The sequence below is a fragment of the Oncorhynchus masou genome, unplaced genomic scaffold (assembly GCF_036934945.1).
Source record: "Oncorhynchus masou masou isolate Uvic2021 unplaced genomic scaffold, UVic_Omas_1.1 unplaced_scaffold_664, whole genome shotgun sequence".
Taxonomy (NCBI): domain Eukaryota; kingdom Metazoa; phylum Chordata; class Actinopteri; order Salmoniformes; family Salmonidae; genus Oncorhynchus; species Oncorhynchus masou.
This window is the reverse complement of record NW_027013085.1, coordinates 388,104-405,912: the sequence shown is the minus strand read 5'-3', so window position 1 is coordinate 405,912 and position 17,809 is coordinate 388,104. Positions and strand designations below refer to the sequence as shown.

At 43.8% G+C, this 17,809-nt stretch overlaps 1 protein-coding gene across 1 annotated transcript; it reads left to right on the top strand.

Annotated features, from left to right (window-relative positions):
* Nucleotides 1-3,049: 3,049 nt before the first annotated feature.
* On the top strand, nucleotides 3,050-17,397 carry LOC135536782 (probable 2-ketogluconate reductase). The gene is made up of 6 exons (XM_064963013.1): nucleotides 3,050-3,132; nucleotides 3,554-3,932; nucleotides 4,574-4,745; nucleotides 5,103-5,278; nucleotides 6,106-6,202; nucleotides 16,817-17,397. Exons 1-6 carry the CDS (start codon nucleotides 3,061-3,063, stop codon nucleotides 16,968-16,970), a joined length of 1,050 nt encoding a protein of 349 aa, XP_064819085.1. The 5' UTR covers nucleotides 3,050-3,060; the 3' UTR covers nucleotides 16,971-17,397.
* The last annotated feature ends 412 nt before the right edge of the window (nucleotides 17,398-17,809 follow it).

Below are 17,809 nucleotides of genomic sequence, written 5' to 3'. Positions count from 1 at the left end.
TTAAAGCATGTTGTTTTCCATTTGTAGAGATAAACCTTTAGTGTTGTAAAGCTGTGTTATTCTATAGTAGGCCTCAGACCAACAGTATGGACTTTACAGGGCCTTTACTGTCTGTCTACAGACTCAGTCCTTCAGGGCTTACATCTGGGGCCTGACTATACTGACAGGGCCTTTACTGTCTGTCTACAGACACAGTCCTTCAGGGCTAACATCTGGGGCCTGACTATACTGACAGGACAGTTACTGTCTGTCTACAGACACAGTCCTTCAGGGCTTACATCTGGGGCCTGACTATACTGACAGGGCCTTTACTGTCTGTCTACAGACACAGTCCTTCAGGGCTTACATCTGGGGCCTGACTATACTGACAGGGCCTTTACTGTCTGTCTACAGACACAGTCCTTCAGGGCTTACATCTGGGGCCTGACTATACTGACAGGGCCTTTACTGTCTGTCTACAGACACAGTCCTTCAGGGCTTACATCTGGGGCCTGACTATACTGACAGGGCCTTTACTGTCTGTCTACAGACACAGTCCTTCAGGGCTTACATCTGGGGCCTGACTATACTGACAGGACAGTTACTGTCTGTCTACAGACACAGTCCTTCAGGGCTTACATCTGGGGCCTGACTATACTGACAGGGCCTTTACTGTCTGTCTACAGACACAGTCCTTCAGGGCTTACATCTGGGGCCTGACTATACTGACAGGGCCTTTACTGTCTGTCTACAGACACAGTCCTTCAGGGCTTACATCTGGGGCCTGACTATACTGACAGGACCTTTACTGTCTGTCTACAGACACAGTCCTTCAGGGCTTACATCTGGGGCCTGACTATACTGACAGGGCCTTTGCTGTCTGTCTACAGACACAGTCCTTCAGGGCTTACATCTGGGGGCCTGACTATACTGACAGGGCCTTTACTGTCTGTCTACAGACACAGTCCTTCAGGGCTTACATCTGGGGCCTGACTATACTGACAGGGCCTTTACTGTCTGTCTACAGACACAGTCCTTCAGGGCTTACATCTGGGGCCTGACTATACTGACAGGGCCTTTACTGTCTGTCTACAGACACAGTCCTTCAGGGCTTACATCTGGGGCCTGACTATACTGACAGGGCCTTTACTGTCTGTCTACAGACACAGTCCTTCAGGGCTAACATCTGGGGCCTGACTATACTGACAGGGCCTTTACTGTCTGTCTACAGACACAGTCCTTCAGGGCTTACATCTGGGGCCTGACTATACTGACAGGGCCTTTACTGTCTGTCTACAGACACAGTCCTTCAGGGACCAAGCCCAGAAGACCATAGGGGGCATTGGACACCAGCATTAATTATGGGCCGACACAGGGGTGACTGACTGGGGTCAGGCTGTTACTGAACCAACCGGCAAAAGGAGGGGAGGAACCATGTAGAGAGCTTGAGCTGCCTCGCTCACTTCTGAATGGTTGCGTCCCGATTTTGCACCCTTTTCCAGGAGTGTGCACTTGCACACTCTTCACGTCGTCAGGGGTTTAAAGCATAGGATTGGGGCAAGCATTTGGGCTAGAGAAAGTTTCCATACACAAATCATTTCCTTTAAAATCCACAAAGGGAAATAAACGAGTGATAGGAATAGCAGGTGTGTGAATTCATAAGATTGTACATGGCATGTTAGGTATGCAGGACACAAGGGCCCAAACAGGTTACCGGGAAATGAGTTGCATCAGTGTGACCAAAAGAAGAGTCATTCACTCAAATCCAATTTTATTTGTCACATGCGCCGAATACAACAGGTACCTTACCTTAAAATGCTTACTTTACAAACCCTTAACCAACAATGCAGTTTTAAGAAAATAGAGTTAAGAAAATATTTATTTTAGTCAAGTATAATATTTACTCAGTCATTCATTGTCGTTTAGTCAGTCATTCATTCAGTCATTCACTCAGTAAATCACTCCCTCAGTCATTCATTCTTGTTAAAGTAAGGAAGGGCAGTATAACATGACCAGAGGAATACTACCTGACCTTTAGCTGATCATTAGAAATTAATGAGGACAATGCTGAAGAACGTTTGGCAGGTCGCTCAAAGCCTGTCTAAATGAGGACCTTAGTTTACATTTCTACATTAGAAACAGAGAACCTACTGTTAGACTGTGAATGAGGACCTTAGTTTACATTTCTACATTAGAAACAGAGAGCCTACTGTTAGACTGTGAATGAGGACCTTAGTTTACATTTCTACATTAGAAACAGAGAGCCTACTGTTAGACTGTGAATGAGGAATGAAATGGGGAGGTTGTAGACTATTAATGTCTATATTCACATTCTAATGGTTTCACTGGTGTATTTAAAGTGTGTGTGGTGTGTGTGGATGGTTGGTGACGTTTGTCATGACGACTTGATTTCAGGTGTATAGGCCAAGGTGGGCCCCTCATTATAATCATGTGAACTGGCGTTTCGACTTGAGTTGACAAATGATCTGGTAGTCAACCTCTAAAGGCTTCATTCATTCTTGTTAAAGGAAGGAAGGGCAGTATAACCTGACCAGAGCAATACTAGCTGATCATTAGAAATGAATGAGGCAGATCTCGAGCTCTGTGGGACGTGTGTATTACTCCCCCTGCTGGACATATGGACAGGCTTACTGAAACTGGATTTACTTTTAGTCATCTTGGGCATTACAAGTAAACAAATAAGTAAACAAATAAATGCAAACTCTGATTCTCATGAAACTAACACACACACACAGTCTGTGTTGATTTTTTAGGACAGTCTGATGTAGATGTTTTAGACTTAAACATGACAACATGTAAACACACTAATGCATACCACACACAGTTTGAATGAGGTTATCCATTTGAGAGAGAGAAGTTTTAGAACTCGATCTCTCTTGAGTTGATTATCTGTCGCTACATACTCTGTTATGTAGGACAGAGTGGGTTAGTGGATTAATGTTTGTCTTCTTCCCGTTGGCATGTTGTACAGAGCCCTGTGAATATTTCACAGACTAACCCCTACTTTCATCGGTGAAACGGTAGTCGATTAATCGCGCCTGGCTGTCAGACAGACATGACATGTTCCATTTGACACACAGATTGAAGACTCCACTGCTGTCATTTGGAGGAACGCGCACAATATCCCAACTGGTAAGGAAGTTAAATATACTTTTATGATCATGTCTTGACGAAGAAAATGTTTCTTTAGACTATTTTGTTTACGTAGTGACTTCTGAGCTTTGATAGCGGACTGTTGCAGACGAATCTCGACATACAGTAGATTGACCGTTAAACCTGAAGAAGGTTTACTTAAACAGTGAATGATCTTTTGGAAAATTAGAATTGGTTAGAAAGCATTTACAATCTGAAATTCCTACTCTATTGTATTGTTCTACATTTTGAAACAATTGTGAAAACAGTTGACGATTATAGTGATATCCAAAGCGTTCTTCTCCGTGTATTGTTCCATAAACGTTATGTTGAATGCCATTGAAATAGAATGATTAGAATATATATATATAGAATATAAATAGAATCATTCAAATGCTATGGTTGATTTATTCTCGTTCAGATCAACATGGAGAAGCCCTGCATACTGGCCACTACCTTCGGAGCACATGGAGGCATCTACAAATGCTTTGCACCTGTTGTCGAGAAACACTTCACCATTATCCCATACGAGACATTCCTGCTAGACCAGAAGAATCTGTCAGAACAGGTCAAAGCAGTGTTTGTATGGGGCGTTGCCCTGAACGTTGACAGAGGTCTGATGCAGTCTCTGCCGAACCTCAAGGTAGTGGTTAACGGAGGGGTGGGAGTGGACCATCTGGACATACCCATGATCAACAGCTTTGGGGTGAAGGTGTGCAACACCCCTCATGTTGTTGACAACGCCACTGCCGACATCGGGATGGGTTTAATGCTGGCGTCTGCAAGGAAGATCGTTGAAGGTAGGCCTACTGTATGTCAGAATCTCAGAGTTAGTCGTTTCTCATTCAACATATAGGACCAGTTTCCCATACACAGATGAAGTCTAGTTCTGGATTAAGAAGAATGCTCAGGCCTCCCAGGTGGCGCAGTGGTTAAGCGCCAGCTGCGCCCAGGCTCTGTCGTAACCGGACACGACCGGGAGGTCCGTGGGGCGACGCACAATTGGCCTAGCGTCGTCCGGGTTAGGGAGGGCTTGGCCGGTAGGGATATCCTTGTCTCATCACGCACCAGCGACTCCTGTGGCGGGCCGGGCGCAGTGCACGCTAACCAAGGTTGCCAGGTGCATGGTGTTTCCTCTGACACATTGGTGCAGCTTGGTTGGGTTGTGTATCTGAGGATGCATGACTTTCAACCTTCGTCTCCCGAGCCCGTACGGGAGTTGTAGCGATGAGACAAGATAGTAGCTACTAAAACAATTGGATACCACGAAATTTGGGAGAAAAAGGGGTAAAATTTTTTACTTTTTTTAAATAAATGCTCAATGAAGAATCTCTATTGAAAGTGCTTTTTAATCCAGGACTAGTCTTAATCTGTTTCCGGGGGAACCCGCCCATAAAGAGACAGAATGAAACCCCTTCTATTCCTTCTCATATTCCTACAGGTCACCATTACACCCTAACCCACAACAACAAGGTCTTGCCAGAGAGCTCCATGGGTATGGATGTCAGCGGGGCCACCCTGGGCATCATCGGTATGGGGAGGATAGGATACAAGGTGGCCAGGAGGGCCCAGGGATTTGATATGAAGATCCTCTATCATAACAGGAACCGCAGGTGGTAACAATACCTTTGATTTGACATACTTTCCAAACACACTCAAAGACACCTTACATCCAAAGTAAATCAAATGCTGGTCGAATTAAATCAGCAGGGTGTTATTCAATCTAGACAGTAGAATGGCTGTGGTTAAGGTTTAGGTTTAGACATTGGTCTGCTGTGTGATTCTGAAAGCTACACATTCACCCTGTTCATTAATGTATTACTCATTTACTTATTCAAACTAAATTAGGATTTTAACTCTAAACTCACTGTAACACAGACTCAGTACCCACACAGACTTCTTTCATCTTTAATTTATTCTAAAGACAATGTGATTGTGGTTTCTTTACTTATATTTTCTTTACTTTCCAGGAAAGAGGAAGAGAGAGCAGTGGGAGCGATGTACTGTGCCAACATGGAGGATCTGCTCCAGCAGTCAGACTTTGTGATGGTGGTGGTGAACCTGTCACCTGCCACCCATAAAATGATCGGTGCCAAGGAACTAGCCATGATGAAACCTAGCAGCACTCTCATCAACATCAGTAGAGGTATGACCAGACCATAGAGTTAGAATAAGTAGAATGGCCCTCCCCATACAGGTCATTATGAGTGTCCCCGTAGCAGTCAGTCAGTGATTCTATATCTATGGACCTGACACACATAAAATGATCGTTGCCAAGGAACTAGCCATGATGACACCTAGCAGCACTCTCATCAACATCAGTAGAGGTATGACCAGACCATAGAGTTAGAATAAGTAGAATGGCCCTCCCCATACAGGTCATTATGAGTGTCCCCGTAGCAGTCAGTCAGTGATTCTATATCTATGGACCTGACACACATAAAATGATCGTTGCCAAGGAACTAGCCATGATGACACCTAGCAGCACTCTCATCAACATCAGTAGAGGTATGACCAGACCATAGAGTTAGAATAAGTAGAATGGCCCTCTCCATACAGGTCATTATGAGTGTCCCCGTAGCAGTCAGTCAGTGATTCTATATCTATGGACCTGACACACATAAAATGATCGTTGCCAAGGAACTAGCCATGATGACACCTAGCAGCACTCTCATCAACATCAGTAGAGGTATGACCAGACCATAGAGTTAGAATAAGTAGAATGGCCCTCCCCATACAGGTCAATATGAGTGTCCCCATGGCAGTCAGTCAGTGATTCTATATCTATTGAGATCTATGGGCGGAAGAACTTACGACTTTCACGTAAATCATGCATTGATGTAAATTAGAGCATTGTACAAAACGTCAGCCACACACAAGGATCTACAGTCAGTTTCACCCTGAAGTTATTGTGATCAGACTCTCAACTCACCATAACAAATGTAATAAACATTGGAGCATTTGTTTTCACAGGCCTCGTTGTAGACCAAGATGCGTTGGTGGAAGCACTCCAGAAGAAAGTGATCCGAGCCGCTGCACTGGATGTGACTTATCCTGAACCCCTACCAATGTTAGACTGATACCATGAATCCCTACCAATGTTAGACTGATACCATGAACCCCTACCAATGTTAGACTGATACCATGAACCCCTACCAATGTTAGACTGATACCATGAACCCCTACCAATGTTAGACTGATACCCTGAACCCCTACCAATGTTAGACTGATACCATGAACCCCTACCAATGTTAGACTGATACTATGAACCCCTACCAATGTTAGACTGATACCATGAACCCCTACCAATGTTAGACTGATACTATGAACCCCTACCAATGTTAGACTGATACCCTGAACCCCTACCAATGTTAGACTGATACCCTGAACCCCTACCAATGTTAGACTGATACCCTAAACCCCTACCAATGTTAGACTGATACCATGAACCCCTACCAATGTTAGACTGATACCCTAAACCCCTACCAATGTTAGACTGATACCATGAACCCCTACCAATGTTAGACTGATACCATGAACCCCTACCAATGTTAGACTGATACCATGAACCCCTACCAATGTTAGACTGATACCCTAAACCCCTACCAATGTTAGACTGATACCCTAAACCCCTACCAATGTTAGACTGATACCATGAACCCCTACCAATGTTAGACTGATACCCTAAACCCCTACCAATGTTAGACTGATACCCTAAACCCCTACCAATGTTAGACTGATACCCTGAACCCCTACCAATGTTAGACTGATACCATGAACCCCTACCAATGTTAGACTGATACCCTGAACCCCTACCAATGTTAGACTGATACCCTGAACCCCTACCAATGTTAGACTGATACCCTAAACCCCTACCAATGTTAGACTGATACCCTAAACCCCTACCAATGTTAGACTGATACCCTAAACCCCTACCAATGTTAGACTGATACCATGAACCCCTACCAATGTTAGACTGATACCCTAAACCCCTACCAATGTTAGACTGATACCATGAACCCCTACCAATGTTAGACTGATACCCTAAACCCCTACCAATGTTAGACTGATACCCTAAACCCCTACCAATGTTAGACTGATACCATGAACCCCTACCAATGTTAGACTGATACCATGAACCCCTACCAATGTTAGACTGATACCATGAACCCCTACCAATGTTAGACTGATACCCTAAACCCCTACCAATGTTAGACTGATACCCTAAACCCCTACCAATGTTAGACTGATACCCTAAACCCCTACCAATGTTAGACTGATACCATGAACCCCTACCAATGTTAGACTGATACCATAAACCCCTACCAATGTTAGACTGATACCATAAACCCCTACCAATGTTAGACTGATACCATGAACCCTACCAATGTTAGACTGATACCCTAAACCCCTACCAATGTTAGACTGATACCATGAACCCCTACCAATGTTAGACTGATACCATGAACCCCTACCAATGTTAGACTGATACCATGAACCCCTACCAATGTTAGACTGATACCATGAAGCCCTACCAATGTTAGACTGATACCCTAAACCCCTACCAATGTTAGACTGATACCATGAAGCCCTACCAATGTTAGACTGATACCATGAAGCCCCTACCAATGTTAGACTGATACCCTAAACCCCTACCAATGTTAGACTGATACCATGAACCCCTACCAATGTTAGACTGATACCATGAACCCCTACCAATGTTAGACTGATACCATGAACCCCTACCAATGTTAGACTGATACCATGAACCCCTACCAATGTTAGACTGATACCCTAAACCCCTACCAATGTTAGACTGATACCATGAACCCTACCAATGTTAGACTGATACCCTAAACCCCTACCAATGTTAGACTGATACCCTGAACCCCTACCAATGTTAGACTGATACCCTGAACCCCTACCAATGTTAGACTGATACCCTAACCCCTACCAATGTTAGACTGATAACTTGAACCCCTACCAATGTTAGACTGATACCCTGAACCCCTACCAATGTTAGACTGATACCCTGAACCCCTACCAATGTTAGACTGATACCCTAAACCCCCACCAATGTTAGACTGATACCCTGAACCCCTACCAATGTTAGACTGATACCCTGAACCCCTACCAATGTTAGACTGATACCCTGAACCCCTACCAATGTTAGACTGATACCCTGAACCCCTACCAATGTTAGACTGATACCATGAACCCCTACCAATGTTAGACTGATACCCTAAACCCCTACCAATGTTAGACTGATACCCTAAACCCCTACCAATGTTAGACTGATACCCTGAATCCCTACCAATGTTAGACTGATACCATGAACCCCTACCAATGTTAGACTGATACCATGAACCCCTACCAATGTTAGACTGATACCATGAACCCCTACCAATGTTAGACTGATACCCTGAATCCCTACCAATGTTAGACTGATACCATGAACCCCTACCAATGTTAGACTGATACCATGAACCCCTACCAATGTTAGACTGATACCATGAACCCCTACCAATGTTAGACTGATACCATGAAGCCCTACCAATGTTAGACTGATACCATGAAGCCCTACCAATGTTAGACTGATACCCTAAACCCCTACCAATGTTAGACTGATACCATGAAGCCCTACCAATGTTAGACTGATACCATGAAGCCCTACCAATGTTAGACTGATACCCTAAACCCCTACCAATGTTAGACTGATACCATGAACCCCTACCAATGTTAGACTGATACCATGAACCCCTACCAATGTTAGACTGATACCATGAACCCCTACCAATGTTAGACTGATACCATGAACCCCTACCAATGTTAGACTGATACCCTAAACCCCTACCAATGGTAGACTGATACCATGAACCCCTACCAATGTTAGACTGATACCTAAACCCCTACCAATGTTAGACTGATACCCTGAACCCCTACCAATGTTAGACTGATACCCTGAACCCCTACCAATGTTAGACTGATACCCTAAACCCCCACCAATGTTAGACTGATACCCTGAACCCCTACCAATGTTAGACTGATACCCCCTGAACCCCTACCAATGTTAGACTGATACCCTGAACCCCTACCAATGTTAGACTGATACCCTGAACCCCTACCAATGTTAGACTGATACCCTAAACCCCTACCAATGTTAGACTGATACCCTGAACCCCTACCAATGTTAGACTGATACCCTAAACCCCTACCAATGTTAGACTGATACCATGAACCCTACCAATGTTAGACTGATACCCTGAATCCCTACCAATGTTAGACTGATACCCTGAACCCCTACCAATGTTAGACTGATACCATGAACCCCTACCAATGTTAGACTGATACCATGAACCCCTACCAATGTTAGACTGATACCCTAAACCCCTACCAATGTTAGACTGATACCCTGAATCCCTACCAATGTTAGACTGATACCCTGAATCCCTACCAATGTTAGACTGATACCATGAACCCCTACCAATGTTAGACTGATACCATGAACCCCTACCAATGTTAGACTGATACCATGAAGCCCTACCAATGTTAGACTGATACCATGAAGCCCTACCAATGTTAGACTGATACCATGAAGCCCTACCAATGTTAGACTGATACCATGAACCCCTACCAATGTTAGACTGATACCATGAACCCCTACCAATGTTAGACTGATACCATGAACCCCTACCAATGTTAGACTGATACCATGAAGCCCTACCAATGTTAGACTGATACCATGAAGCCCTACCAATGTTAGACTGATACCATGAAGCCCTACCAATGTTAGACTGATACCATGAAGCCCTACCAATGTTAGACTGATACCCTGAACCCCTACCAATGTTAGACTGATACCCTGAACCCCTACCAATGTTAGACTGATACCCTAAACCCCTACCAATGTTAGACTGATACCATGAACCCCTACCAATGTTAGACTGATACCCTGAATCCCTACCAATGTTAGACTGATACCCTGAACCCCTACCAATGTTAGACTGATACCCTAAACCCCTACCAATGGTAGACTGATACCCTGAATCCCTACCAATGTTAGACTGATACCCTGAACCCCTACCAATGTTAGACTGATACCCTAAACCCCTACCAATGGTAGACTGATACCCTGAATCCCTACCAATGTTAGACTGATACCATGAACCCCTACCAATGTTAGACTGATACCATGAACCCCTACCAATGTTAGACTGATACCATGAACCCTACCAATGTTAGACTGATACCATGAACCCCTACCAATGTTAGACTGATACCCTAAACCCCTACCAATGTTAGACTGATACCCTAAACCCCTACCAATGTTAGACTGATACCCTGAATCCCTACCAATGTTAGACTGATACCATGAACCCCTACCAATGTTAGACTGATACCATGAACCCCTACCAATGTTAGACTGATACCATGAAGCCCTACCAATGTTAGACTGATACCATGAAGCCCTACCAATGTTAGACTGATACCCTAAACCCCTACCAATGTTAGACTGATACCATGAAGCCCTACCAATGTTAGACTGATACCATGAAGCCCTACCAATGTTAGACTGATACCTAAACCCCTACCAATGTTAGACTGATACCATGAACCCCTACCAATGTTAGACTGATACCATGAACCCCTACCAATGTTAGACTGATACCATGAACCCCTACCAATGTTAGACTGATACCCTAAACCCCTACCAATGGTAGACTGATACCATGAAGCCCTACCAATGTTAGACTGATACCCTAAACCCCTACCAATGTTAGACTGATACCATGAACCCCTACCAATGTTAGACTGATACCATGAACCCCTACCAATGTTAGACTGATACCATGAACCCCTACCAATGTTAGACTGATACCCTAAACCCCTACCAATGTTAGACTGATACCATGAAGCCCTACCAATGTTAGACTGATACCATGAAGCCCTACCAATGTTAGACTGATACCCTAAACTCCTACCAATGTTAGACTGATACCATGAACCCCTACCAATGTTAGACTGATACCCTAAACCCCTACCAATGTTAGACTGATACCATGAAGCCCTACCAATGTTAGACTGATACCATGCCCTACCAATGTTAGACTGATACCCTAAACTCCTACCAATGTTAGACTGATACCATGAACCCCTACCAATGTTAGACTGATACCATGAACCCTACCAATGTTAGACTGATACCCTGAATCCTACCAATGTTAGACTGATACCCTGAACCCCTACCAATGTTAGACTGATACCTAAACCCCTACCAATGGTAGACTGATACCATGAACCCCTACCAATGTTAGACTGATACCATGAACCCCTACCAATGTTAGACTGATACCATGAACCCCTACCAATGTTAGACTGATACCATGAACCCCTACCAATGTTAGACTGATACCTAAACCCCTACCAATGTAGACTGATACCCTAAACCCCTACCAATGTTAGACTGATACCATGAACCCCTACCAATGTTAGACTGATACCATGAACCCCTGCCAATGTTAGACTGATACCATGAACCCCTGCCAATGTTAGACTGATACCATGAACCCCTACCAATGTTAGACTGATACCCTGAACCCTACCAATGTTAGACTGATACCATGAACCCCTACCAATGTTAGACTGATACCATGAACCCCTACCAATGTTAGACTGATACCCTGAACCCCTACCAATGTTAGACTGATACCATGAACCCCTACCAATGTTAGACTGATACCATGAACCCCTACCAATGTTAGACTGATACCATGAACCCCTACCAATGTTAGACTGATACCCTAAACCCCTACCAATGTTAGACTGATACCATGAACCCCTACCAATGTTAGACTGATACCATGAACCCCTACCAATGTTAGACTGATACCTAAACCCCTACCAATGTTAGACTGATACCATGAACCCCTACCAATGTTAGACTGATACCCTGAACCCCTACCAATGTTAGACTGATACCATGAACCCCTACCAATGTTAGACTGATACCCTAAACCCCTACCAATGTTAGACTGATACCATGAACCCCTACCAATGTTAGACTGATACCATGAACCCCTACCAATGTTAGACTGATACCCTAAACCCCTACCAATGTTAGACTGATACCATGAACCCCTACCAATGTTAGACTGATACCATGAACCCTACCAATGTTAGACTGATACCATGAACCCCTACCAATGTTAGACTGATACCATGAACCCCTACCAATGTTAGACTGATACCCTAAACCCCTACCAATGGTAGACTGATACCATGAACCCCTACCAATGTTAGACTGATACCCTAAACCCCTACCAATGTTAGACTGATACCCTGAACCCCTACCAATGTTAGACTGATACCCTGAACCCCTACCAATGTTAGACTGATACCTAAACCCCACCAATGTTAGACTGATACCTGAACCCCTACCAATGTTAGACTGATACCCTGAACCCCTACCAATGTTAGACTGATACCTGAACCCCTACCAATGTTAGACTGATACCCTGAACCCCTACCAATGTTAGACTGATACCCTAAACCCCCTACCAATGTTAGACTGATACCATGAACCCCTACCAATGTTAGACTGATACCCTGAATCCCTACCAATGTTAGACTGATACCCTGAACCCCTACCAATGTTAGACTGATACCCTAAACCCCTACCAATGGTAGACTGATACCCTGGAATCTACCAATGGTAGACTGATACCATGAACCCCTACCAATGTTAGACTGATACCATGAACCCCTACCAATGTTAGACTGATACCATGAACCCCTACCAATGTTAGACTGATACCCTAAACCCCTACCAATGTTAGACTGATACCCTAAACCCCTACCAATGTTAGACTGATACCCTGAATCCCTACCAATGTTAGACTGATACCATGAACCCCTACCAATGTTAGACTGATACCATGAACCCCTACCAATGTTAGACTGATACCATGAAGCCCTACCAATGTTAGACTGATACCATGAAGCCCTACCAATGTTAGACTGATACCATGAAGCCCTACCAATGTTAGACTGATACCCTAAACCCCTACCAATGTTAGACTGATACCATGAAGCCCTACCAATGTTAGACTGATACCATGAAGCCCTACCAATGTTAGACTGATACCCTAAACCCCTACCAATGTTAGACTGATACCATGAACCCCTACCAATGTTAGACTGATACCATGAACCCCTACCAATGTTAGACTGATACCATGAACCCCTACCAATGTTGAACTGATACCCTGAACCCCTACCAATGTTAGACTGATACCTAAACCCCTACCAATGGTAGACTGATACCATGAAGCCCTACCAATGTTAGACTGATACCCTAAACCCCTACCAATGTTAGACTGATACCATGAAGCCCTACCAATGTTAGACTGATACCATGAAGCCCTACCAATGTTAGACTGATACCCCTAAACTCCTACCAATGTTAGACTGATACCATGAACCCCCACAATGTTAGACTGATACCATGAACCCTACCAATGTTAGACTGATACCCTGAATCCCTACCAATGTTAGACTGATACCCTGAACCCCTACCAATGTTAGACTGATACCCTAAACCCCTACCAATGGTAGACTGATACCATGAAGCCCTACCAATGTTAGACTGATACCTAAACCCCTACCAATGTTAGACTGATACCATGAAGCCCTACCAATGTTAGACTGATACCATGAAGCCCTACCAATGTTAGACTGATACCCTAAACTCCTACCAATGTTAGACTGATACCATGAACCCCTACCAATGTTAGACTGATACCATGAACCCCTACCAATGTTAGACTGATACCCTGAATCCCTACCAATGTTAGACTGATACCTTACCAATGTTAGACTGATACCTAAACCCCTACCAATGGTAGACTGATACCATGAACCCCTACCAATGTTAGACTGATACCATGAACCCCTACCAATGTTAGACTGATACCATGAACCCCTACCAATGTTAGACTGATACCATGAACCCCTACAATGTTAGACTGATACCCTAAACCCCTACCAATGTTAGACTGATACCCTAAACCCCTACCAATGTTAGACTGATACCATGAACCCCTACCAATTTAGACTGATACCATGAACCCCTGTTAGACTGATACCATGAACCCCTACCAATGGACTGATACCCTGAACCCTACCAATGTTAGACTGATACCATGAACCCCTACCAATGTTAGACTGATACCCTGAACCCCTACCAATGTTAGACTGATACCATGAACCCCTACCAATGTTAGACTGATACCATGAACCCCTACCAATGTTAGACTGATACCCTAAACCCCTACCAATGTTAGACTGATACCATGAACCCCTACCAATGTTAGACTGTTAGACTGATACCCTGAACCCCTACCAATGTTAGACTGATACCATGAACCCCTACCAATGTTAGACTGATACCCTAAACCCCTACCAATGTTAGACTGATACCATGAACCCCTACCAATGTTAGACTGATACCATGAACCCCTACCAATGTTAGACTGATACCCTGAACCCCTACCAATGTTAACCCCCCCTACCAATGTTAGACTGATACCATGAACCCTACCAATGTTAGACTGATACCCTGAACCCCTACCAATGTTAGACTGATACCATGAACCCCTACCAATGTTAGACTGATACCATGAACCCCTACCAATGTTAGACTGATACCCTAAACCCCTACCAATGTTAGACTGATACCATGAACCCCTACCAATGTTAGACTGATACCATGAACCCTACCAATGTTAGACTGATACCCTAAACCCCTAAATGTTAGACTGATACCATGAACCCCTACCAATGTTAGACTGATACCATGAACCCTACCAATGTTAGACTGATACCCTAAACCCCTACCAATGAGACTGATACCCCCCTACCAATGTTAGACTGATACCTAAACCCCTACCAATGTTAGACTGATACCCTGAACCCCTACCAATGTTAGACTGATACCATGAACCCCTACCAATGTTAGACTGATACCCTGAGACTGATACCCTAACCCCTACCAATGTTAGACTGAACCCCTACCAATGTTAGACTGATACTGCTAAACTGATACCCTACCAATGTTAGACTGATACCATGAACCCCTACCAATGTTAGACTGATACCATGAACCCCTACCAATGTTAGACTGATACCCTGAACCCCTACCAATGTTAGACTGATACCATGAACCCCTACCAATGTTAGACTGATACCATGAACCCCTACCAATGTTAGACTGATACCCTGAACCCCCTACCAATGAACCCCTACCAATGTTAGACTGATACCATGAACCCCTACCAATGTTAGACTGATACCCTGAACCCCTACCAATGTTAGACTGATACCATGAACCCCTACCAATGTTAGACTGATACCATGAACCCCTACCAATGTTAGACTGATACCATGAACCCCTACCAATGTTAGACTGATACCATGAACCCCTACCAATGTTAGACTGATACCCTGAACCCCTACCAATGTTAGACTGATACCATGAAGCCCTACCAATGTTAGACTGATACCATGAACCCCTACCAATGTTAGACTGATACCCTGAACCCCTACCAATGTTAGACTGATACCCTGAACCCCTACCAATGTTAGACTGATACCTGTCCAGAGTACTCCGTAATGTCAAAGTGAAATTAATACAAATTACATAACTAAAATATAGAAATTCAATAAGTATTCACCCCCTTTGTTTGGGCAAGCCTAAATTAGTTCGGAAGTAAAATTTGGCTTAAGAAATCACTTAAGTTATGTGGACTCACTCTGTGTGAGAGTGGGAGGTTGTAGATAGAGGTTGACATTATTTTTTAATGACTACCCCTTCCCCTGTCCCCATACAGTGCATACAGCATCTGTAAGGTCACTCAGTCAAGTATTTCAAGCACGGATTCAACTACAAAGACCAGGAGCTTTTGAAAGCCTCATAATGAAGGGCAGTGATTGGTAGATGGGTAACAATAACATCGGACATTGAATATATCTTAGTCAAGTTAATAATTATGCTGTGGATGATGTATTAAATCACCCAAACACATCAAAGATGCAGTCATCCTTCTGAACTGAGCTGCAGGACAGGAAGGAAACTGCTTAGGAATGTCACCATGAGGCCATTGGGAATTTGAAAACAGCTCCAGAGCTTAGTGGCTGTCATGGGAGAAAACGGAGGATGGCTCAACAACATTGTATTGACCCCACAATAACCTAAATGACAGAGTGAAAAGAGGAATACAAATAATAAATAAACATTCATATACAGTATATGTATGGAAAAAGGCACTAAATTAATACTGTAAAAAAAACAACTAAATCATGGCAAAGGAACACACTTTTTGGCCTAAATCAAAGCCTTATGTTTGGGCAAATCCAACACATCACTGAGTAAATGCCTCCTTATCTTCAAGCTTGGTGTGGGTATGTTTGACATTGGCAAAGACGGGGTGTTTTCAGGATGAAAAAAGCAGGATGGAGCTAAGCACAATCCTAGAGGAAAGCCTGCTTCGACAGAACAATAACCTACAACACAAAGCCAAATCTACCAAGAAGATAGTGAAGGTTCCTGAGTGGCCTAGTTACATTTTGAAAATACTTTCTTTAGGCACTTTGTAACCCTCAAATAACACATTTCTGTTCATTTCAGAGGCCACCCCCTTGCTGCTCTTCCAAATGTCATCATCCTGCCACACATAGGAACCCACTCCGTTGAGACGACGCAGATAATGGTGGAGAAGATGGTGACTAACGCCCTGGCAGTACTAGGAGGGAACCATCCTCCCGATGAGGTCAAGGTGTAGGTCAGAGAAGTTTCCTCTAGGTACAGATCTAGGATCAGTTTCTATTCCCCCAATCCTAACCTGAACCATTAGTGGGCAAAATGCAAAATTTAAAACCAAAATCGGCATCTAGGGGCAACTTCCCCTATTCCTCAGGAATCACCCTGGACCCTCCATGCCAGTTTTAACTAGCTGCCATGCCTTAGAGCAGGGGTGTCAAACATACGGCCCCGCACACGAGGGGGTCCAATCCGGCCCATGGGTGGTTTGAGTAGCCTCAAATATTTAGCAAACATTCATACAGTATCTTGACTGTGTCCAGCTCGCTAATAATCCCTGAAATTAGAGCTACACAGTCAGGGAACAAATTTCTAAAATGATGGATAAAGGACAATTTTTTTTCTCACATTTTGACGGCAAGGAAATACAACACTTTCAGTGCGGCCCTTCGGGGTCCTCGGGTGCCCCCTTCCAGCATTAGGGAACATCCCCGCGCCATGTCTATTTCTATGGGCACAAGCAATGTTCATGACACAAACTGTTCACACCCCTCTTGTTGGTGGAGAGAATTTTGCAGGTTTAAAGTTTATTTCCTGCAATTCAACACATTTTGTCATGGGGTGCAAATAAAATGTTGCAGTTTTAAACCAAAATATTCTTGCAATTCCATACATTTTGCCATGTCTAATGTGTATACATGTGATATTTCTGTGACAAAAGATGACCACAATATCTATGGGCTAGAAAAACAAAAACAAAAAAATGTTAGCTGACATGGGCTAGTTGATCTGGACATTTCTGACCAGTTATATATACATAGCTCTCTAAGGTCTGCAATCACACATGACAAGAGGAACTGA